We start from the raw sequence: 23760 nt of genomic DNA on the forward strand, positions 1-23760 counted from the left end.
GGACCGTGATGGCCATTCATAGAGATTAGTTCTTGGCTTCAGTGTGGTTCTTTCTTCTTGACATCTTATCTGCTATGCTCCCAAAATACAGGCAGATGGGACAGCACCCCAAAAAACCAAGGTCCTTGATCAAACACTAGTTAAATCAACAAAAATAGGCACTTATGAAAAAAGTAGTACTTAGACATTATAGATTTAAAATGAAAAAGTTGTGAGTGGATAGTTTAAAATATGTTTATCATGGTAGGGTTTTTTTTCCTGCTGCGTCCTTAGAACAGGGAAGCACACAGTACTCTTTCATATGTGATGCAGAGATAATACTTTGATATACAGGTTTTGTTCTTTGCTCCACCATAAGCTTTGTGTGTTACCTTTGGCAAGTCACTTAAACTGTGTTGGTTTTTCAATCTGGATAAAGAAGTAATTGTACTTCCCCGCCGGCAGCAGTTGTCTGGGGATCAGAGAAAGAGATGCTCAGTTACAGTGTGAAGAAGAGATTTATAATCACATTAGCTGTAAGTGCTCTAAAAGATAAGAACACGTTTCCTGCTTCCAACCTTTCCTTCTTTTCCAAAGCAATTTTTTCAAAAACATCTTTTGGCAGGCTCACTGCTTTGTTGTTGAGCAGCAAGTACAGACAGCTGTTACCCTCTGGGTGGAGGTGCTCTTTACGATCTGTGCAGTGGAAAATGAAACACTGGAAAGGATAAAGATGCCAAGTGTTCATTCTGTTTCATATTTAGGATGCCAACTGCGATTACCACGTAGGGCCAGGCTGTTGAAGGGGAGGCATCCTTTGGAGAACGCGAAGTGAGGAGCTGCAAAGGGCTGTCTCGGGGCACCCCCTTCCCCTTTCTTGGTGGGTGTCAGTCAGCTCCTGGCTGCCACAGGCTGAAAGTGTAGGACCTGTCAGAGCAGCTTCTTCTCAGGCATCAGCTGTAGTGAGACGGAAGCCCGACTTTCTTTCAGCGCTAAAGGCTAAACAGTAATGTGGAGTAAAGCTAACGGTTTGCTGTAAAGAAGCAGCACCCCATGGAAACCTAGGAATCCTGCAGCTCTATAAAATGTTTTGCTGTTGTTGCCAGTTTGATTTCCAGAAAGCTCTTGTTCTTTCCTAGATTTGAGCTGTTTTGTTATTGTTTAAATGCAGCTGTACCTTGAAGGGTTGAACTCCTGAAGCACATTGTTAATTTAGTCAGACAGTTAACAATTACTTTATAAAATCCCAATGAATTACACAGTGCAAAGTAAATACGGGTTTTCAGCACTTTGACTCATATACAGGTGTGTTATTGGCTACTGGAGCCTGGCTAAATCTTCACGCTCCGAGCCGATGGGCGTTATTGGTAGTTGTTCCAGTTCAGTCATCAGTGAATATTCACAGATTTACAGTCAGCTTAGAAGTGAAGCTGTCAAAACAACCCGCCTGATAATGATAAAGAAATAGCTATCAAAGAAGTGGCAGGCAGCTTCCGGGCTGAAGTGTTTCACTTCAGGAATCTCGGCACCATTTGCATTTTGTATCATTTGTGAGAAATGCATAAATAAAAATTCTTTCTCATTTGTGTTTTTTTAAGGATTTTGAAATGTCCAAACTTGTCATCTGGCTATTGTTTTTTAGTGGGTTTTGACTATTTTTCCCTGCAAAGGAAGAGAGAGAGAGGAAATAGACGAATGACTTACTACACGCTGTTAAAAAAAATACACAGTGATGGATGAATTTATACGGCTTAGCTGTCTGACCACACTGTCTGCAGGCAAGTGGTTGAATCTTACTGTTTTAAAGTTTTCAAAAGCGACTGTCATATTAATGTTATTAGTTGTTGGTTAAGTACCCAGGAGTAGAAACACAGCAGCTGAGGTCAGCTGTTTCACATCTGATGTCTTAAACACATGTCTGTTTTTCAGAATTGGCTCTGTGTGGAAGGTCTTCCTTTCACGCTCTAAGGATAATAGGAATGGGGGGTGGAAACAGTGTCATCTGGGATCCAAGTGAGGGTATATTCCGAAAGCAAACACAGACTGAAAAAGAGGGCAATACGCCAAAGAGAAATACGCCAAAGCTGCAAACAGAACATCACCCTTCTGCGCAGGAGGGACGCGGATATTGTGTCTTTATCTGACGCTATGCGATGTCCACCTCAAAAATAGCTGCTGACTGCTCTTGTTCCGTTGTGGTAGTTTTAATTTCCTTTGCCTGCTCTTTCCATGCTGTTCTTTTTTTCTGTAGCTTCAAATGAAAACCATAAAGATGAGAGAAGCAAGGGGCAGAGACGCTAGGGAGAAAGCCTAGCTCCTGAGGACGCAGATGCATCAGGTGAGAAAGCAACACGTAGCTGGCATTCCCTGCGCCATGCAGATTGTGGGCACCTGCGCTGCTCTGGGATATTTCCCAAGTTTCTGGATTTGTGCATGTCCCAGCCCTCTAAATCCATGTCTGCAAACCTTCATTTGGGCTGGTCTGATACTTGGCCTGAGTGTTTGGGGAAGTGGTAGCTGTTTAGCTGGTGACCTTGGGTAGGCAGGTTTATTGTCATGGGGGACATCCTTTACAGGGTACCTGCCATTCCAGTGGCAGAGGAAGATTTCAGGCGGAGAAAGGTGAAGCAGGGCTCAGAGTACAAGCTCTGCACCTTGCCATTCCCTGGCTACGTTGCACAGTTTGCATGAGCTGTGTGGGCATCTCCGTCCCGCATTAGGTGCGCTCCTGTTCCACAGCTTTGCTGTTACGCTGCTAGTGACCACTCAGTTGCTCTATGCATCAGTGCTTCTGATAAAAGTCAACACTTTCAATATAATATATTTAGAATACAGCATGTTACCACTGCAGCAAAATTCAGCTGTTCCTGTGACTTTCCTTTTAGGACACAGATTGTTTTTTCTGTTCAGAGGACAAGTGACTTCTCGTTTTTTTTTTTAGTTTGATTGGTTTGGGTTTTTTTCTGATCTGGTTCAAGACATCCAGGTTCCCATAGGTGAATTCGTCAAGATAAATTTAGGCTAAGGCACTTCTTCTCTGGTTATTTTTTTCCTGCCTGTTCTTTTGTGCTCAGATTAGAGGGTGAATCCATCTGAAATCTCCCCTGCCTCTCCTCTCCCGACTCTATCCTTCCACTGTTCTCTCTCTCGGCTGGTTTTCAGTTGGCTGAGTTTCTTGTTTTGGTTGATCAGCTGGTTGTAGCAATGAAGCTGGGACAAGCCGTTGTGCTGTGACCTGCACTCCATATCTCCTTAAGAGGATCATGAAATTGTCCTGATGTTCCTGAATGCTCAGCCAAGGAAATAGGTCTGTGAGCACCTCCAGGCTAGCTGAGGGAGTTGCGGGAGTGTTGGAGATTGAGCAGCGCTCCCAACAGATTCCTCGAAGCCTGTCTTTTCCTCCCCTGGGGTCTGTCCTTCCTGCTGTGCAGAGCTCCAGTAGAAAGGTTGTTTATCCTTATTATGGAGGGTCTGCCTACCCTGGATTGCTCTTAACAGTCAATCCTTAAGTCTAGAAACAAAGAAACTAAACCCTTAATTTGCATTTTATTTTTGTTGACATCTCAGGCACTCTTAGAGAAAATGCAGGCTGTACCTAATACCTGCAAAATTGAGGCGGTAATAGCAAACTATAGGTGAGATCTTAGGGGTGATTAAAATGCAAATTGAGAGTCCAAGGCAGGTGTCACCATAGGAATGGTGGCACTGGCACAGGATGCAAGATTATGGTACGTAAGGAGTTGTGGAGAGAAAAGCAGCAAGTCTGCGGTGCTGTAGCTTGGTGTTGTGATGCCGATCACGTCTGCCCTGCTGAGCTCCCCTCTGATAGAATTAAACAGTACAGAAAATCTAAACATCATTGCTGAAAACAGCTTTACAGCTAATGTACTTCGATTTTGTACCTTGAGTCCTGCAACATGCTGTGAAAGCTTGAGCCATTTTATAGCTACAGCAACCCTCTTCCCTCCTCTGCCTGTGAGGTTTTGCAGAATGTTTTGTTAAACCAAGTGTTTTGGATCCACTCGCTGGAATATGAGGAAGTGGGATTTTCCTTATTTAAATTAATGTAGGAGAGATTGTTGGTTATCATGGTTTCTCTGAAATATCTGCTTTTTCTCTGAAATACCAGAATTGCTCTGGAACACCAGGAAATGTGACTGTTGCTTTGTGGAAACTCTCTATTCTGTGTAAATTTGAGGTATGTGCAAAACATGCTGAGTTACAGATCCTGTAACAGCCTTCCTTGATGTTTATATTCAGGTAGCCTGTAGTGGTGTGATTATAGGTTGCATAGGACAAGCTGTCATAGTTAGATGGCTCATAAACCTCGTGAGCCTGTTGTTCTACAAATGTGTGACAAATACTCTCCCAGTCATCCTTGTCCTTGCCCACAGGACTTGCACTGTCAGGCAGGGAGTGGGAAACATCGGCTGGTCCCCGTCTGGTAATGCAAGGGCTGTCTGCCTGCCTGCCTCTGGGAGCGGGTGAGCCATTGCCTTTTCCTCCCTGGGAGCGTTAATTTGCACTTCTCTCTTCCATTCAGCCTCCAATTTTCCCATGCAACATGCAAGAACATAATAACCTTGAGACCTCTACCATCTCTCAAAATTGAGTTGAAATTCACCACAGGTTCAGAAGCTTTTAGCATTAGAACTCTCTTACAGAAGCAATTGCTTCCTTACAAACCTGTGCTATGATCACGGTGCATAGATACAGTGCAGGGAGTGGAAAAAGTGAATAATTTATCTTAAATACTGCTGGAGGGGGTTGGACACTTGGTGGTCTCAGGCGGGGGTGGCTGGGGAAGGAGGAAGAGCGATGTCTCAGCATGTGCACGTGCTTCAAATGCTCATTTCTGGCTAGGTACAGGCAATCCCGTGCCCTTAAAACCATGGGTTCAAGCTTATCTTCTGGTGTCTCTTTATATGGAGGTAAAATTGTGTTGTTGGTTTTAGAAGAAAACTTCGTTAGCCAGAGGGGTTTTTTGTTTGTTTTTAATCTCATAGGCAGCAAGGGGGACAATCTATTTTGCTCAGTACAGCAGCATGCTGGAGAAGCAGAACAGATGGCAAATGGAAATCTTTGTAATTCTACGTTTCGATTATTTTCTTCCTTTTGTCAACTTATTTGTTACTATTTTGACCACTTTGGTCAGGTGGACTTGCGTGAGTGCTGGGATACGCGATGGATCTCTCCCCATACGCAGTTGTTCAGCGTGCTGATAAGAGTGTAAGAGACTTCCCTTAAAGAAAATAAAATTCTCTTTAGACTACTAAAGCCCTTTGTGAGCTCCATGAAAGTGGTCTCAATGCCTGTGTTTGTATTCCTGGTTGGTATGAATAAATACTAGTTTTTGAGAACTGGGTGCCACATGTTACAGAAAGTTTAATGAAAATACAGTGTAATGTACAGTTTATCAATGCCAAAGAAAAAGCTATATGGTTTGGTACATTGTGGAGATAACACAAATGATAGGAAAGGGAGGATCTTCTGCAGATGTGACAGGCACTGGAAGACCACCTTGGAAACCTGTGAAGCTGAGGGGGGAGAGAGCTGCTTACCATCACTACCAACATAGGTGTTCAGCTGGTTAAAAACAAATCCCCAGAATCCTAAACTCTTAGCTTGCTTATGAGTCCTCTCTTGATACTCCTCAGTTTTATTCTCATCTAACAGATTCCCACGCAAAACTACTGGAAATGCAGGAAGCCGTGGAGCTGGTGGCTCTGTCCTGGTTGCCTCGCTCTTGGTGGACCTGAAACAACACGCAGGATTTTCTCCTTGTGGTGGGCTTCAGGATGTGATTCCAGATAGTGAGGATGGAATGCAAGTTTTAAGGCTCTGCAAAAAATGAGCATAGCATTGTTTGGCAACAAACCAGAAATAGATCAAGCTGCATCAACCCAGAATAATACTGCTGTTCTTTACTAGAAGAAAATTTTGACGTGAACTGGAGAGTTCACTGACTGCATCCACCTGGTTTTCTGGCTTTTCTAATTTAGGCCAAGGGCAGGAAGGATATATATGAAGTAGCTAGTTGAAGGTCATGATGTTGCCCCTGATGTCATTTTCCCGTAGCTCAAGGCTTGGGATGCTTGTCTTGGCTCTAGGCGGAATAGGAGTATGAGTCTCTACAGAGTGACCCGTCATTTACCTTTGCCAGGTAACATGAAACTCTGGCTAATATGTATTCTTTGATTTGTTGCTTTAATCTTCTAGAGGTAACACCTAGCTTTTGACATTGCCTCCCTTTCCTTGGAAAAAAGAATGAGTCCCTAATTCCTGTAAAGTGAGTAAATGGTTTTCTCAGAAACTTCTGACTCCATTTCACCTATGTGTGAATGCTCTGCTCTTACTTGCAGGACATTAATTATGAAACAAGAGTGAACAATTTTTTTAAATGATGCTAGAAGTCTTTTTACTGATTGCCTGGAAATTGCCTGTGGCTGACAGCTTGGGATTTCAAAACAGAAAGGAAAGAAATTCAACTACTCGCCAATTGATAAAGGCTGGGCTCTGGCTGGTATGCAATTTTGTAAAAAATTAGATAATCACGTGTAATGTAATGTAATCACATGGGGTCATGAGATGGCAGGCTAGCTTGACCATACGGGGAAAAAAATAGGCAGTTTCTTCTGGTGGCAGGGAATCCTTAAGCACTGATTATGCTTGTGCTGGATGAAACCTTTTGTTGTTGTCTCCATTGCAGTTCCTTGTAAAATTCACTTGAAAACTTGTCTTTCTCCTTTTTGTACGAGGAGTCTCTCTGGCACAGTGAAAGGTACAGTAATCCATTTTAAATCATAAAGTTTGACAAACCAGAGGTAGGAACCAGTAAGACCTAACGGAGCTACCAACGTACCAGTTAGTAATACCTAGTAAAATGTACTTGTCTTTTAATTCACAAATAAGATGTCACTATAGTGAGAGCACAAAATTAACTGTGAATGCAGTGGTGCCATGTGTTTGGGGTGGCTGTGTATGAGCTCTTACCTGCTGCTATTTGAGTATCCTAAGCATCTAGAGCAAAATACAGTTACTGGTAAAATGTACAGATTACCCAAACAATATGGTTTACCAGTTGCTTCGCTGATTAATGGAGAGGTCAGTGGTGGGTAACTGGGTGCCTGCTGAGTTTGATTGCTTTCCATCCCTTATAACATGTAAAGGCTGGTAGAAATTGGATTAAGTGTCATTATTTCTTTCTTAAGATATCTCTATTTCAAGATATGGGGAACTGAGATGCAGTAACATGTCCAAGGTTGTCCGATAAGCTGGAAGGCATTGGAAACTATCTTCTGTATCTTGCTTTCACCCGGTGTCCTTTTAGTGTGTTTAAAAAAAAAAAAAAAAAAAAAAAAAAAAAAAAAAAAAAAAAAAAAAAAAAAAAAAAAAAAAAAAAAAAAAAAAAAAAAAAAAAAAAAAAAAAAAAGAAATTACAGGGCATCAAAAATAAGGTTGTCCATCTGGAAGCAAAGAATGTAAATGACAGACTGTGTCCTGTAAAGCAGCCGTTCTGAAAGGGACATGGAGGTTGTGATGGTTGGATTTGAATCCCATTGTGGGGCTGTAGTCAAAAGATTTTTGGGTGGATGATTATGGGGAGGGAACTGTTGAGTTAGGAGCGTTGTTCCCCCATATCACGTTAGTGAGTCTGGAATTCTGAATGCTGGAAAACTGGAAAGTTTGAGTTTCCCTTGAAGAAGTTAGAAGAATTGTTTCCAGAGCAGAAAAACATTCTACAACAAAAAACTAAAGACTTACAATCTAAGTAGCTTCTTGTAGTCTGTGGGTACCTACAGAAGAGAGACAAAGGAGTTTCTGAGGCTCAAGAGCTGTAATACATAGGCAGGTTAAACTCCACAGAGATTAACTCACTCAGCCCGTTAAATAGAAACATAGTGCCTGGGGTTTTTTTTTACTATGCTAGTTTATAATTGTCATCTCTGTTTTACAGAGAATCTACAACACCCATCTATTAAAATCTTTTAAATCAAGGCAAAGACTTTTTCTGAAAAAACGTGTTCCCGCTTAGGCTGAGCTTTGTGCAGAAATTGTTGTGCTGTATTATACAGCACATCAGATAGGATCGATCTTGCTGGTCCCTCCCCTCCCTAATGTCACTTGGTGTGTTTTCTGATCTGTTGCAGTTTTGATTCCCTAGCTATTTTTAATAACTGAACTGGATAGCAAAAAAAACCAAAACCAAACCCAACAACAAAGCAAACCAAACAAAAAGCCCCTAAGGCTCTTACTCTTCTCCTTTCCACGTGATGCAGTTACCAATATAAGGGTCCAATAAAAGTGATGTATGGAAATGGTCTGTGTCAAAATATACACAGGGCTGAACAGGGCAAGAATTTAGGGAGTTTGTCTTGTTTGACAGACAGCACTAAGAAAAATTCTCCCTGGAATCTAGGCTTGTGTTATGGTGGTAGAGGCATGTTTGCTCATGAGAACAGCAGGTTGTTTACTTGTGCAGAAGACCTGGACCCTGCCACATAACATCCCAGTGTGTGCTGCAGAGACCTGGGAGACCAGTGCTCTTTCTGCTGGTTGGGCGCTGCTCAGCTCCTTTCTGATGTGCAGCGTTACTCACGCGTTTCTCTGTTCTGCCTCGCCCAAACAAGCACCTTTTTGTGGAAATAAGTGTCCCTGCCCTTCTGTGCTCTATTTGATTGCTCAAGAGATCCCTGAGCTGAAATAGCGTCGAGGCAGTTTAAATAAGGTTACACACTTGGCTGCGTGTGTATGGGAAATATGTAAACAGTACTAATATATTGTGACAGTTCTTACGCAATTCTCTCTCTAATAAAAATGTGTGAAGATAAAAGCTAACAACAAGCAGAGTTATTTGCTATTATCGTGCTGTTTAGCTGATTAAATCAGATATTTCATTATATTCAGTTTTTATTACTGCAAAGACATGGATTGATTTTCGTGTGGTTGTTTACATGAACTTTAATTTACTTCTATATAAGATATCATATTTGGGCACTACCTGAGCAAATTAATTTGTGTACCTGTCGGCTATTGAACTTTCAACCTTAACTAAAAAAAGTAAGTAAGTTTTATTCATGGAATTTTAAATGTGGGGAGAAAAAAAGAATTCATTCAGATATTGTTGGTGGTGGTTTGTCATTTGCAGCCACACCGAGGGGTGCCAGTGGCTCTGTGTGCCATTTCTGCTCTACATTCACCAGCGTTTTGCTCGTGATAGGCATTTGTGACTAGACCTTTCATCGTTTTGCATCCTGCAGTTCCCCTCAGCTAGCCATTAGCGTATCGAGTACATTATCTGCTTTATCCTTTTGAAAAAGTAAATCTTGAACGTCAATATTTGTAGTTTTAAGTTTATTACCAAAAACCTGAAGATGGCTGATTACTTCTCATAAAAAAACAGGAATGTTGTCTTGACTGTTTTCCATACACTTTCTCACATACACACAAACCAGTTATACTTTTCTGCAAAGCTGAATATACAGAATGCTATCAGTGAGGGTATCCATTAACGGAGATGTAAATCTGGACAACTGTAATGACCTGTAGCACAAAATCAGATTGGTTTTGTTTTCTGGAGAAAGTTCTTAATATATTTTAGAGTAACATGCATATACACACGCATTTTGAGATGAAAGGAGAGGTTTTAGAAGAGGACATCACTGCAACTTTAAGGAGGATAATACACTGTTATGTCTCACCAATATAAAAACACGATGCATAAGTGTATGCTTTCAGCTGAACCTCTTCATCCCGTGAGATCTACCTGCTCTAATGAAACAAAGCATTGCAAGTGATGAATGTATTGCAAATGCCTGGAAGTGTCCATTTGGAAATCTCCAGTTCTGATGACTACAGCTCGCTCTGTGCTAGACAGAAATCCATGAGATGGGTCTCCTTAAATCTTGTCCTCACATAGAAGTGGATGCACGTTAACTTCTAGTGCTGTAGGTTACAGCAAGTTATGGTTGGCTCCATGATCTGCTGAAAGTCTTACAGCTGTATTTCCACTGTAAAGCTGAAGTTCAGAAGCTGAATAACCCAATGTTTTGTGACGTGCACATGGGTTTGGGTGCTCGGTTGGAGGGCAGGTGTGACTGAGGTTGAAGTCTGTGAGGTGCTTCATGTCAGGCTGAAACACCTGAAGCGTGAAATACCTTGAGGTTAGTGCCCTATCTGAAAACTTGGATGTGAGTGACTTTGCCAAGTCTGCACCGTCAGTCAAAACCAGAATTAGTGCCTGATATGACTTCCAGGTCACCTGCTTATGTTGCCAGCAGGATGAAAATTGCTGCGCTGTAAAATGGCAGAGAATACGTCAGCGCGGTTCTTTCGCTTTTATGGCTGTTAAAATTGGTACCTTTACTGAGATAAGAAAGATATGCTCCTGTAATAGACTCCGGGAACAGTCTGTGCTGTCCCTGGCAAAGGGCAGATTGGCCTGGGAAGAGCTTGCAATAGGACTGCAGGAAAAATGACTGAAAAGTGCATCAAAGATGAAGTACCTGCGTATGCATTGAGCAGTTTATAAAGCCATTTTCTTACAAAACAGTGATTTCTCAGAGTGGATTGCACATCTTTTCCATGTTTCTGAGAACATCACAGAATCACACAGAATCACAGAATGGCAAGGGTTGGAAGGGACCTCAGGAGATCATCCAGTCCAACCCCCCTGCTAAAAGCAGGCTCTCCTAGAGCATGTTACACAGGACTTCGTCCAGGCGGGTTTTGAATATCTCCAGAGAAGGAGACACCACAACCCCCCATGGCAGCCTGTTCCAGTGCTCTGTCACCCTCAAAGTGAAGAAGTTTTTCTTCATATTCAACTGAAACCTCTTATGCTTCAGTTTGTGCCCATTGCCCCTCGTCCCGTCACTGGGCACCACTGAGAAGAGTCTGGCTCCGTCCTTGTGACATCCACCCTTAAGATATTTGTACATGTAACAAATCTTTGCTATAACTGGATTGTTGGAAGAATAACTTGACTTTAAATACAGTGCCCACAGTGCTCTTCCCTTGCCAGCATTCAGGCTTCATGAGTGGCCACGGGCTCTGCACAGCAGTGTTTGCAGGGCTCCGGTGCTCGCTGTGGAGGTAAAGCTGCTGCTGACCTGTATGGAAGATCTTTCTTTCATACAGTCTTTCCACATTGTTAGAGATGAAGAGGTGGACAGTTGGTTGGTTGGGGATGCTTTTGTCTGTATGCACAGAATAACATGTTAAAACTATTCTAAGTACAAATTAATTGTTGTTAGAAGAGTTCTGGGTAAACATTCCGAGGCGGAACAGCTCACCCCTACTCCTAAACAGCGTTGCTCCTCTCTGTTGTTTTGGTGGTACGAAGTGGCAAGCTTGCTGCCAGGAATGAGCAGATGTTCAATGTCAGGTTTGAGTAACCTGTCTCTAATCATATTTAATTTAAAATTAACATCTCTAGTGTACTAATGTTTTATGCATCCTAGTAGAGGGAATGTAGGTTGTTGGATCTTTGAGCACTTGTTAACTCTTTCTGACTGAGTGGCTGGTAGCTGTGTAATTAAATAATCTTAAATCTTAGTGGAAACTGACTTTGGCAGACAGACATACAGCATGATTATGTGTCTTGTCCCTATAGGAAACCCCAGTACCGAAGCAGAAGAAAAAATCCAGATTATCCATAACTCTGCACGATAGTCTTAACCTGAAGTGGGACGTTAATGATGGGGGATTTCCCCTCTTCTTCTGTTGGCAGAGTTAGTAACACTTTGCATTGCCCCTGATGGACTGAGAAACTTCACCTGGAAAAGATTAGGTCACCAGAGAATTGAAAAGTGCTAATTAATGAGATATATAATGTGGAGCTGCCCTGTTAATCAGTTTACAAAGATAGAAGTGCCATGAAGACACTTCTGGAATCCTTCAGAGCAAGGAGTTTTTGCAGCTGCTGCTATAACCTGTATTCTGCATCTTCCTTCAGGTCAAAGTTGATGAAAGGGAGAAACAGGATTGATAGTTTTTAAGGGCTAAGTGTAATTCTGAATTCAATTTTATATACTTTTTTCACTTTACAATTAATAGCTTTCCAGTAAATGATTTAATTGGTGTATCAAAAATGCAGATTTCCCTTCTGTGTTAGTGTTTTAGGGGTTAATTGCTGTTTTCAAAAGAAATGGGATGCAACATGTTAGAATACCTGTTGGCTTGCCCCCTGCCCCGTTTTTTTTCCTGCACAAACTGCATATACATAATGCTTTACAAAGCAAGACAAACTTGATATTCTTTGATTTTTAATATCCAAACATAGTGACAGAATATTTTCCTGGTAGGAAATCTCTTTGCATATGCACATTTCCATAACAGAGGGAAGAAGGAACTTTAGTTTTGCAGTGATCCTGTGTTAAAATTCCAAGATTAAGAACTAAACAGTTTTCAAATCCTTTGAATATGAGTTTATGTGTTCCACTGCTTGCTCTGAATAGTAAAGCATTAATGATGAGCATGTCAAACCTATCATAATTATAATCAGTTATTTGAAATCTTACTTTACCTAGAGTTCCTGTACAAATTTAAGGTTCGACAAGGCCAGGTACTGGGTCCTGCGTCTGGGTCACCATAATCCCATGCAATGCTACAGGCTTGGGGAAGAGTGGCTGGAAAGCTGCCTGGCAGAGAGGGACCTGGGGGTACTGGTCAACAGCCAACTGAATATGAGCCAGCAGTGTGCCCAGGTGGCCAAGAAGGCCAATGGCATCCTGGCTTGTATCAGGAATAGTGTGGCCAGCAGGAGCAGGGAAGTGATCGTGCCCCTGTGCTCCACACTGGCGAGGCCACACCTCGAATACTGTGTTCAGTTTTGGGCCCCTCACTACAAGAAAGACGTTGCGTTGCTGGAGCATGTCCAGAGAAGCACAACAAAGCTGGTGAGGGGTCTGGAGCACAAGTCTGATGGGGAGCAGCTGAGGGAACTGGGGTTGTTTAGCCTGGAGAAGAGGAGGCTGAGGGGAGACCTTATCGCCCTCTACAACTGCCTGACAGGAGGGTGTAGCCAGGTGGGTGTCTCTTCTCCCAGGTAATGGTGGATAGGATGAGAGGAAATGGCCTCAAGTTGCGCCAGGGCAGGTTTAGGTTAGACATTAGGGAAAATTTCTTCACTGAAAGGGTTGTCAAGCATTGGAACAGGCTGTCCAGAGAAGTGGTCGAGTCCCCATCCCTGGAGGTATTTAAAAAATGGGTAGATGAGGTGCTTAGGGCCATGGTTTAGTGGTGGGATGGCAGGGTTAGGGTAACGGTTGGACTTGATGATCTTGAAGGTCTTTTCCAACCTAAATGATTCTGTGATGCTATGATCCTATGAAAGTTGGGTGCACATTGGGGGTGGAGTGAATAGCGTGACCACAGACCATTCATTTTCTAGGTCAGTGTTGTAGCTTGTTCTGGACTACAGGCCACATGGCAACCTGACATAGAGCGCTCTGCAGGATTTTTTTACCTTAGAGTATTCTTTTAGAAATGTTTTCCCCAAATTATATGCTTCCATTCAATTAGGAGCAAGTCTGGTGACAAAACTTCACTTGATTAATTAACAAAGTGAGGTGGTTTATTGGAGATAGCTTAGAGAAGACTTGCCAGCCTAAACCAGCCCTTTGTCAGTATTGCAGGCTAGAGGTTCTGCTGTCTGCAGGAGTCCGATTCATTGATGGCAGCTTTGTTTAAATGTATCCCAAAGTACAGAGCTGGGTTAAGAGGTTCTGCCTTACAACCATTGCATTATAGCAGTTTGCTAGTGTTGGAAGACCAGATGACTACATCCAATATATATTGATGTTGCTATGGGCCTGAGAAGAAGAGCAGCAGCAGCTTTTGCCTGTTGGTTGCTTGTTCTTCGTGGCATTAAATTCTTGTTTGCTTTAGCGTTAACAGGGGTTCCTAAAAACACTTGGTAAACGCTGCATTTACAGAATGCAGGTTCTTGCCCTGGTTGTTGCCTCAGTCTTTCAAATACGTGTCCCAAGTGAATTAACAGAGGAAGGGGAAGTAGCACAACTCTTAATTGGCTGGCATTCAAAGGCTTTGGGGTGACAAGTGAGCAGCTAACACGCAGAGTTGCCAGCCCCCCTGGGAGGCACAGCGGGCACATCGGAACACTCGTGCTGGACCATCAGGGACATACAGAGCCTTTCATCATCTTGTACTGATTTTAATTGTTTTTCTCTTGATAATAAGCTTTAGACAAAGCCATTAGAAACCTCTACAGGAAATCTTGCATTTTTCTGTTTGCTTTGCCTGCTCTATAGAAAGGTATAAATGCACAGGCTTGTACAGAGTAAAGCCTGAAGGGCAGAGTGGTAGCTCAGTGTATCACAGCCGGTATTGGTTGTTGGTTTCCAAATATCATTGCTGTCAGTGTGCTTTGTACTCCTATAGGAAGAAGGTGAAAATCGGACTATGCTGGATTTGATAAGGATGTTGCAAATGAGGTCACTGAGTTGCTATTTCAGCTAAGGTGTGTTTTTAAAACACTGATGTCAACAGCTGAAACATGGAAGTGGGCAGCTTTAGCAAAGCCCCAGCCATTTGATGTTTTTACATTAAAATAGCTTCTTGAACAGCAATGGGAGAAGATAGACTTCCAAAAGAAAAACAGAAAACAAAGGAAAAATGTTTTTTTCTTGACATCTGGCAACACTTTGATGTGTTTGTTTGGGTGATAACAACGTTTGAGACCCCTGTCCACAAGTATATTTGCAAGTGATAGGTCCTTAGACAAAAGTCTTAAAGTGCCAGGGCATGCTCATCAGGACCTTTGCTGAACCCATGGGTTACCGAGGCCTCTGCATGGCTGTGTTTTGCTTCATCCCAGAACAGCGGTTGGGTTTTCCAGGCATCTCTGCTATGGCTACCCTTTTAGCAGGAACATCGTTGAAGCTACTGCTCCCAGCAAAGCTTTTTCCAAGAAAGCAAATAGATGGTTGTAAGCTTGGCGAGTTTCGTGGTTTTAAAAATATTTATGTAGACCTCTGATAAGGGGCTTTGAACAAAGTTGAATTCTCAAGCAAAGTGTTGCTGTTGCTACAGCAGTATTGCTAAACCCAGCTTACTGCAGCTGTTCTGCAAAGTGTGCATAAGGGCTGGAAGCTCTTAAGCACGTTGGTACTTAAACGTTTGTAGTGGCCCCTTTGATCTCGTTGCTTAGAAATGTTTACTTTCTTTGCTTTTTTCTGATTTTTTAAACATTTATTTTATATTTTCCTGCTGCCAGGATCTATTAAGTGCCAGCTCTACTCTTTCTGACAAAACCTGTTGAAATTTTTGTTAAATTGTGATCTTAAGTTTGCTGTTGGTTACTGGCTCTGGATATTCTTACAGTATCTGCCATAGAATTTGTTTTTAATGGTATTCATCAGAAGCTATGGAAAGGGAAAGGATTAGCCTTCTCTCTTTACTTGGCTGTTTATGCCTTTGTTTTCTTTGGTTACTTTCTAACAAGGCTAAAAAATAGATTTTGCACTCCCTGAAAGTAATTTGAGCATCCACAGGAGTGTAACAACATATAAAGCTGAAATCTAAACTCACTACTAAGTTCCGTTTGGGAATTACTTTATAACTGTCTGTTATAAGGGATATAAATCATTGTATCTGCATACTAATACCATCAGGTAACAGAGAAAGGCTTTTGATTTGATCTAAGGTCAGTTCTCCTGTTCCTACCTTGTTTTTTCTTTTCTTTTTTTTTTTAAGCAATCAAAAGAAATTTTTATTTTCCCGTTGGAAAAGTACCTGTTTACAGCTACCTGCGCAAAACTGGTTCCTAAGTGTTTGGGCTGGTCTAACTGCAGACCTTTTATAAAAAAATACATAAAAATGAAGGAACAGAGATGTGGGGTTGTTTATAAAAACATCTTCTTGTGGTCTGCTATGTTAAAATAAGAATATAGACAAATCATTCCTGGAAATGTCATGACAGGAGAAAAAGGAGAAACGTCTAAGAGTGCAACATTCAGGTACTTGCACCTAGATTTGCTCTACATTATACTGGGACTAAGCCAGACATGGACATAAGACTAAGTGCCTATTCTCTGTTACTGTCCTCTTGCCTCCGACTTGAGCCCTAATGTTTTCCTGCCCCTCCAAATAATAATTATTTAATTAAAAAGCCTGTTTGCTCAGTATGGGTGGGCAAATGGAATGAATCCTCCGTGTCCGTCCCAAGTCAAGTGCAGGTTTTTTTGGTCTGTGTTTTCTTGCGTGGGACGGCATCTTCTGCACCAAGGTGACAGGGGGGAGTGTTTGAGAGCAAACGAAAGGGGAAGGAAGGGCTCTGCCCACAGTTCTGCCGGTCTCAAAGCTGGGCCCGCAGAGCTGGCCACAAGCTGGTCCAGGTAGCTCTGGATCTGCAGCTAACAGTCTGCATTGCCAAGAAAATGTTCTGCTTTGGGGATGATGGTGTTTGGGTAGCAGAAATTGCTAGCTGTGGAGAAATGCTCTTCAAAAGAGAGCAAAATTTCACTGCTACGTAAGAACAGTGCAGTTAAGTTTTTAGGGAGGGGAAGAAAAAGGTGGCACAATGGAACAGGGGAGATGGTGGCTTTGATTTTGTAGGGTATTGGGTTCCTCATGGTTTGTGGTCAGACCCTAGGGAGGTCTGAGAGGGGACAAGGTGGGAAACGCACCCAGCGAGATAGAGCTGGAGGCAATTTGCTGGAGCGGTGGCTGAGTGGGGAATGGAGGGGATGCTGCGGAGAAGAGACAGCTTTCCTGTCCCGGCCCATTTCAGCAGCTGCACAGCTGGTTCCCTTCCCAAGGTCTGTTTGATGGAACGGATCTGCAGCCTGTTACCTGCTAAAAAACTTGCTGAAAAGCTGGGTGAGAGCTGTCGCTGGGAATTTCTCCACTGCTGATAATTCTGACTGACCTTTTGCACGAATCTGTCGGATACTAATTCTAAGCCCTGAGTCAATCAAATTTCCCAAGCCCTCTCCTCTTAATTAGCCAAGCTGTAAATGCCTTAAGGCGTTTGAAATCTGCACAGTTCAGTAAAGAAAAGCCTGGGAAAACAATACTCGTAAAAATTAATAGGAGTGCATCCTTGTAGGTGTGTAAACCCCATTTCTATTGTGTTGTGAGGTAGGGTTATTTATATTGTAAATAGAAGTGTCCATTCTAAATGTAAATGTTGACAAGCAGGTCTGTTTTCTGAGTTACAGCATCTTTTTCCTGTGTGCTATAACCTGCCCAGTGCTTTCAATCTGAAATGCTACAGAGCTTACAGAAGAGAAAAGCGAGAGTTCGCTGTAACTTTGGTAAACCTGTAAGTACTTTGTGTCCTTATCTCTCTTCTGTTATTTCATTTGAGCTGAAATTTAAACAAGCTTTTTCTTGGCTGGCAATTTGAAGCATTAGTGTTATTCCCAGAGATGAGTTTGAACATTCTTTTTTGAGAGAGAGACAAAAGCAGCCATGTGTGTTAAGATATGCTCTTTCTAAGACCTTTGTAGGAAAAGATGCAGCCAGCCCATTTTATCTAATGAGATATCCTATAAACATATTTTTGAAAGTAAAGTCAGTCTTGTTACCCTTAAAGTAAGTCACGCCAACTTACCTGCGCCAGGGCAGGTTTAGGTTAGACATTAGGAAAAATTTCTTCACTGAAAGGTTTGTTAAGTATTGGAATGGGCTGCTCCCATCCCTGGAGGTATTTAAAAGATGGGTAGACAAGGTGCTTAGGGCCATGGTTTAGTGGTGGGATGTCAGTGCTAGGTTAACAGCTGGACTTGATGACCTTAAAGGTCTTTTCCAACCTAAATGATTCTATGATTCTGAAGTAAAGTTTTGCAACATTCCCCAGGTCAGGATGCCTGTCCCAGAAGGCACGGCACAAGAGCAAAGATCCATTCTGCAGGACAAATACAAAATCCTGTCTGTGCCAACAAATTCATCTTTTGACCAAGACTGTTGTTGGGGAACAGATGGCACAGCTCTCAAATGTAGGCTTGCTTTTGCTTTTGATAAAGCGCAAATATATTTTTACGCTGTAATCCTTCCCTCTCAAAGTCTTACCCCTCTTTGATTTGCAAACTGCCTTCTAGGTGTTGCATTCCATCTTCCATTCTGAAAACAAAGTAGGTTGGGAAGAACAGCAACTTTCAGACAACTAGATGTTATTGAAACCAGATGAAGATGCGAGATTTCAATACTGTAAAACCTTAGACTCAGGGGAAATTTTAGATCTGCTTCTCTTTGTAAGAAGGGAAGGAGAAGAAGGTTTGATAAAATACAATTCTTGGTGTTCCTCCTAACAGTGCACTTGGCCTGCGTAATTATCTTGGGTTTAGGCCTGTCTTTACACTTGCTTGGAAGGCTGCTTGCTTTGAAAAGCAAGGATTATCTCCTTCAGTGTGTTCCCCAGAAGACACTGCAGGCAGAAGATGTCAGCTGGTGTTCGTCCTTCTCCTCTCCTCAGCACTTCCTGGCATTGCTTCTTTGCAGTGAGGGGTCACTGTTGCTGAAATCATGCTTTTGGATAGAGGAGGGCGAGGCTTAATTTCAGCCTGCTTTAAATGCCAGTATTTTCAGCGTCTATTTTTATGGCTCATAAAACCGATACAGATGCAAATCCAGGTGCTTCCCTAGATACGTGGAGCTCTGCATCCTCAGCTGCCCGGTGGAGAGTCAGACCACCTTGGTGACATACAGTGTTAGAAGAAGGACTTTGACCCCTGTGATCATCCATGATAATGGCTTCTCTGCCCTACCTGCTCGTGCTGAGTGGAGTGAGGGGTTCTGTGGGGAGGAAGAGTTCGGGCAGGGAGCGGGTGAGAGAGCACATAGGGATAGTGAACAGTAGGCAAGCGGAGGATGCGCTCTTGCTCAGTGGAGGCTGGGTGGAAGGTCTCCCTGGTGAACCCCTGCTGCAGGGCTGGATCAGACCAGCTGGGCCTTCACAAAGGAGGTTCTTGGTGGCCAGTCACCTCGATGCACTTGTCATCGCAACTGTCGCCTTGGTCAGTGGTAGTGTTTGTCTGGCTGCTTAAATCGAGTGCCAACTGTTCTTGGAACCTTTTTAAACCTCAATTTATACTGAGGAAGGGGTTAAAAATACTGTGGATTTTGAATAAGCTGCAGGGTTGAAATGTAATTGTTACAGTGCTGTACTTGTAGTGCCCTATGGAACAGCTGAGAGCAGGTATTCACCACATGGTCCATGTTGAGACAGGGAAGCTGTGTCTCAGGAAAATAAGAAAATCTGTCATTCTGTTTTGTTTGTTTTTTCTGTAGGAGACAGAACTATACCCTGAATACTCCCAAGTGTCAGAATTATCTTCCCTGGCTAAAACTGTTACTAGGTGTAGGGGTATATTGGAGGAATGAGTGATTTTTATTATTTTTTTTTTTTAGTTTTAGTTGGGCTTCCAGAAGACGTTGCTAAATCTGACTGATGTGCCGTGAAGCTGCTGTTGGTACTGAGGCTGTTGTTGCATGTTCATCTAAATCGTTTCTAGGACCAGTGGAGAAACAATGAAAATCCTTTTGGTGTAAGTGAAGAGAAATTACTGAAAAGTTAATGAGAAGGTGTTTCTGTAGCTCAAGTGGGCACTTGTAAGATGATTGTAGGCGGTTGTTAGGGCTCTTGATGTCTTATTTTCCTACTCGTGTGGGATTGCTTATAAAAACAGCACAGAAATTTAACAGCAGGTATCTCCAAAATGGCCTTGGTGACTCATTTTAAAAAGGGAAATACCTTATGTGTACTTATTGTAAAATTGGTCTGAGTACTGATTCATTTTTGGTAATCTTGGTTGTGCAAGATCTGCAAACTCAGTAGACTGTGACAGCGCCTGCTTTTTCTCCTCCTTTCCCTTGGTTTTAAACCTTTCTGAAGTGTCTGTAGATAGTTTATTCTGAAATTGCAGTTTGTTACTCCATAATTAATTAATTGCTCAGTTTGTTTCCCTTAGAGAATCAGACAGGAGCTGACGTCCTTCATATGCAGAGAACTTCTAGGTGTGTTTATTATTAGAGGTGGAAAAACATGTTAAATCCGTATGGAAAATATAAATAGCTATTTATAGTACGTGCCCATACCAAACAGTGCTAACATGTACCTGCCCTCATCTTCCTTCTGCTCCAGACCAGCAAGCAGCATCTGGAGAGGTGACTTGCCTTGCCCTCTGCTTCAAAGGCTGGGCAAGACCAGTGTGTGGGGAGAACGATGCATACTGGTGGGTGTTGGCTCATCTAGTGACACTTCGAATGGGAGGCCCCAAAATTCATTTTTAGGCATTGCAACTTCTTGTTTCCCCCATGATTTTTCTGCCTTCTGTTCCCTTCCCCCAGTCCTTCTCCAGCAGCCATGTGAAGGGAGCAGTACCAGGTGTTGGACAAGGACTCTGGGAGATAACTGAGCTCTCCTCTCCTGCTGAGGGAAAAACTCTTAACATATTAGCATTGAAAAGCACACTGCAAGATACATTTTAATTAGAGTGTGTTTTGCTGCAGTGTAATTAAAATAAGGGTAAAAAGCTTACGCTTAGTGGAGTAATGTGTTTTATTATCGTGCTTTTCTATTTCAGATTCTTATCATTGCCTTAGAGAGAAGGAAAAGGGAATATGGGAGACCATAGCATTCATAGTAACAGTCTGCAGTAATAATTTTTTATGAAGGCTGCTTATGAGTTTGACTTGAGGCATTATTGACAGCATCTCATGCTAAAGCAATATGATACTTCAGCTGTAGTATTGCATGGCACTTCAAGAAGAGTGCAGACGGAGTCGAGCTGAGACTGACTTTTGGTTGGAATGAAAAGCTTTCCAGTAATAAATACAAATTAATGGGGACTTGAATGTCGAAGGCACATCACATTATTTTTGCTGTTGAAATACCAAACCAAGACTACTGAATCGGCATCGGTGAGGCTGCACCTCAAATACTGTGTTCAGTTTTGGGCCTCTGACTACAAGAAGGACATTGAGGTGCTGGAGCATGTCCAGAGAAGGACAACAAAGCTGGTGAGGGGTCTGGAGCACAAGTCTGATGAGGAGCAGCTGAGGGAACTGGGATTGTTCAGCCTGGAGAAGAGGAGGCTGAGGGGAGACCTTATCACCCTCTACAACTGCCTGACAGGAGGCTGTAGTGAGGTGGGTGTTGGTCTCTTCTTTCCCAAGCAACAAGCGATAGGACAAGAGAAAATGGCCTCAAGTTGCGCCAGGGGAAATTTAAATAAAAAATTAGGAAAAATTTCTTCACTGAAAGGGTTGTCAGGCACTGGGACAGGCTGCCCAGGCAAGTGATTGAGTCCCCATCCCTGGAGGTATTTAAAAGACAGGCAGACAAGGTGCTTAGGGACATGGTTTAGTAGTGGAGAGGTACAGTTGGACTTGATGATCTTAAAGGTCTTTTCTAACCAAATGATTCTCTGAATCTTCTGAGGCTTATATAAGCAAAGTCAAAACAGTTTCAAATATGTGATTGCTGGCTAGCTGCATTTTGATTCAGATTTTTTACAGCATTTTGGTATGGCAAGTCAAAATGAAATAAATCAATGAAGTGTCAAAGATGATAGTTCTCAGAAAGTCTCTTAATGACACCTTTTTGTAGAATTCCTTCTCAAAGGTCACTTTTTCATGAGAAAAATATTTTTACTTCTTGCTGTCTCCCTTCCCACCCACATTACAATTTTCCACAGAACAGAAGTTATGGTTCCTGATGGGGTTTCTATTTGCATATGCAGTGCTGGGGAAGATCAGAGGCTTTTGTGCCACCTCTTACACTGACGATGATACCGATTTCTCACACATAACTGGTCACACATAAATTGGAGCTTAATTTTGCAGCAAGTCACTCAACACCATAAGACATTGTTTGTTTGGAACAGCTAACTCCAGAAAATGCAATGTAGGTAGGTTCAGTGGTTTGCCACTCTCAAAAGTGAAAAATGCAATATTGCTATTTCTGTCTCTCCCACCCCCATGTCTGGCTGCTTAGTTTTCCAGCTCAGTTATGCTGCTATGTTATTCCCTAAAGCTGTGCTGTAAACCAGATCATTGAAATTTCCACTCTGACTTTTAACAGTGGCAACTTCTCTGCTATTAGAGGCAAGAGGTACCCTTAAGAGAGGAAGTTCTTCTTTAAACTGGATATATACTTTCTGGTTTACACCAATCTGTATTTGTTAATGGAATGTATAGGAATATTTTTATCACAGTTATCACTCTGTGCCTTAAATTCTCATGAGTTTTCACTCCCAGAGTCCATACCTTGAACTGAGTCAAGAGATCTAGGTCTCTGTGGCTGACTGCTGCTCCCAGGTGTTTTGTGTTAGGAAGCAAATAAAGCTGAGGGAGAAATGGTGTTTCACAGCTCGCTGCTCTTCACAAGCCTTTGGCCCAATTCCAGAACATAGTTGTGATTGCACTTCAGGTGTTTTAGCCAGATGTCCTGCTATGTGTGTGTTCGAGTTGCGGAACGATGTAGAATAGCTTTATTTAGCCTTTGTGTGGTTAGGTGAATTAGCCGAGAGATGCGTGTAGTGGTACATACAGGAGTTAGTAGTCTGCTGTCCTCCTTAACAGTATCTCAGAGTTAAAGTCATAATGCAGTTAATTCTGGATACGTTCCTTCTGTTCCAGCTCTCACTGATATTACTATGAGGGTAGTCTCCTTGGTTTGGACCTGTAGTTCAAGTCTTCCTTTTAGCTGCGGTCGTTGCCGACTTCGTTGCCAACTTCATTTCTTTTCCAGTTGCAAGGTAGGGGTCATTCCAAGCACCTCAAAAGGGCCACAGTGATTTGGCTGTAGGGCGCAAGCTAATGGTTTAATAACTTCACAGAAACTGGAGATTTAAATCTGTAAACACAGGGAGAGAGTTAATTCAGCCCTTCACGCTTCCCAGCTAATCAACCTAGAGCTTGTATAGAAAGAGTTCATTGTTTCGAACTCAGTTCATCTCCATGGCTCAGTGGCTTTTGCTTTTCTTGTACTTCACATATTTTTTGCAGGTGATTTTGGTGGGTACGCTGCATTAACAGCCAATCTTAAAAAAAAAAAAAGCTTCAGTATATAAAGATCTTTCAATGGATCATGAATGGTAAATCTCAAAGTTTAAAGACTAATAGAATCAAATACCTTAAAGATCTTATTTCAAGAAATGGAATTTTATACCATAAATATTTTTAACTTAATATATTTAGTATATCTAAATATTTTAATATATTAGTGTGTATTCATTGTTGAATACTTTGTTTCCTCCATAGGCAAAGTAGATGATATCCAAATTCACCAAAATGGGGCTTTGAGTGACCTGATCTTGTTGATGGTGTCCCTGCCCATGGCAGGGGGGTTGGAACTAGGTAGTCTGTTCTATGATGATTAAAAAAAAAAGGAATGAAGGAACGTTCCAGTACAAGCATGGAGCAGTTCCGTGCCTGAGGCGGGTTGGAGGATAGGTATCTAAATATTGATTGTGAAGTTACGTATGAGGTGTCTGTAAAAAAAATTAGTTCCTTAAATATATCCCTAAGAAGAAACAAACAACACAGTCGTTGTTAGATTCAAGGATATTGAGTATTACCGTGGACTGTTCTAATCGATGAGTTTCAGGGTCTTTTGTGGAAAAAACAGATCACATGTTGAATGTTGTCTCCCTACTGCCAGGCTGTAAATTTCTAAATGTTTTGTGGGGGTAGGTGCCCCCTGTAGATGGGGTGAGAACTGGTGAACTGGGCTGGGTGTCCCGCTCTGCTCCGGGGAAAGTCCCTTGCTCTGCTGGAGAAACAAATGAGTTCCCACACGTGTCCTGGCTCTGG

General features: G+C 42.2%; 1 protein-coding gene across 1 annotated transcript in view; it reads left to right on the plus strand.

Moving 5' to 3' along the window:
- Nucleotides 1-1911: 1911 nt before the first annotated feature.
- The window catches only part of MCUB (mitochondrial calcium uniporter dominant negative subunit beta), a 33325-nt gene continuing 11476 nt past the window's right edge, over nt 1912-23760 (plus strand). Inside the window, exons 1-2 of the mRNA XM_035888892.1 lie at nt 1912-1992; nt 2231-2317. Coding sequence (XP_035744785.1) covers nt 2309-2317 — 9 coding nt within the window. The 5' untranslated portion in view covers nt 1912-1992; nt 2231-2308. The remainder of the gene's footprint in view (nt 1993-2230; nt 2318-23760) is intronic.

Source organism: Egretta garzetta, unplaced genomic scaffold (assembly GCF_000687185.1).
Source record: "Egretta garzetta isolate BGI_Z169 unplaced genomic scaffold, ASM68718v1 scaffold41, whole genome shotgun sequence".
NCBI classification, from domain to species: Eukaryota; Metazoa; Chordata; class Aves; order Pelecaniformes; family Ardeidae; genus Egretta; species Egretta garzetta.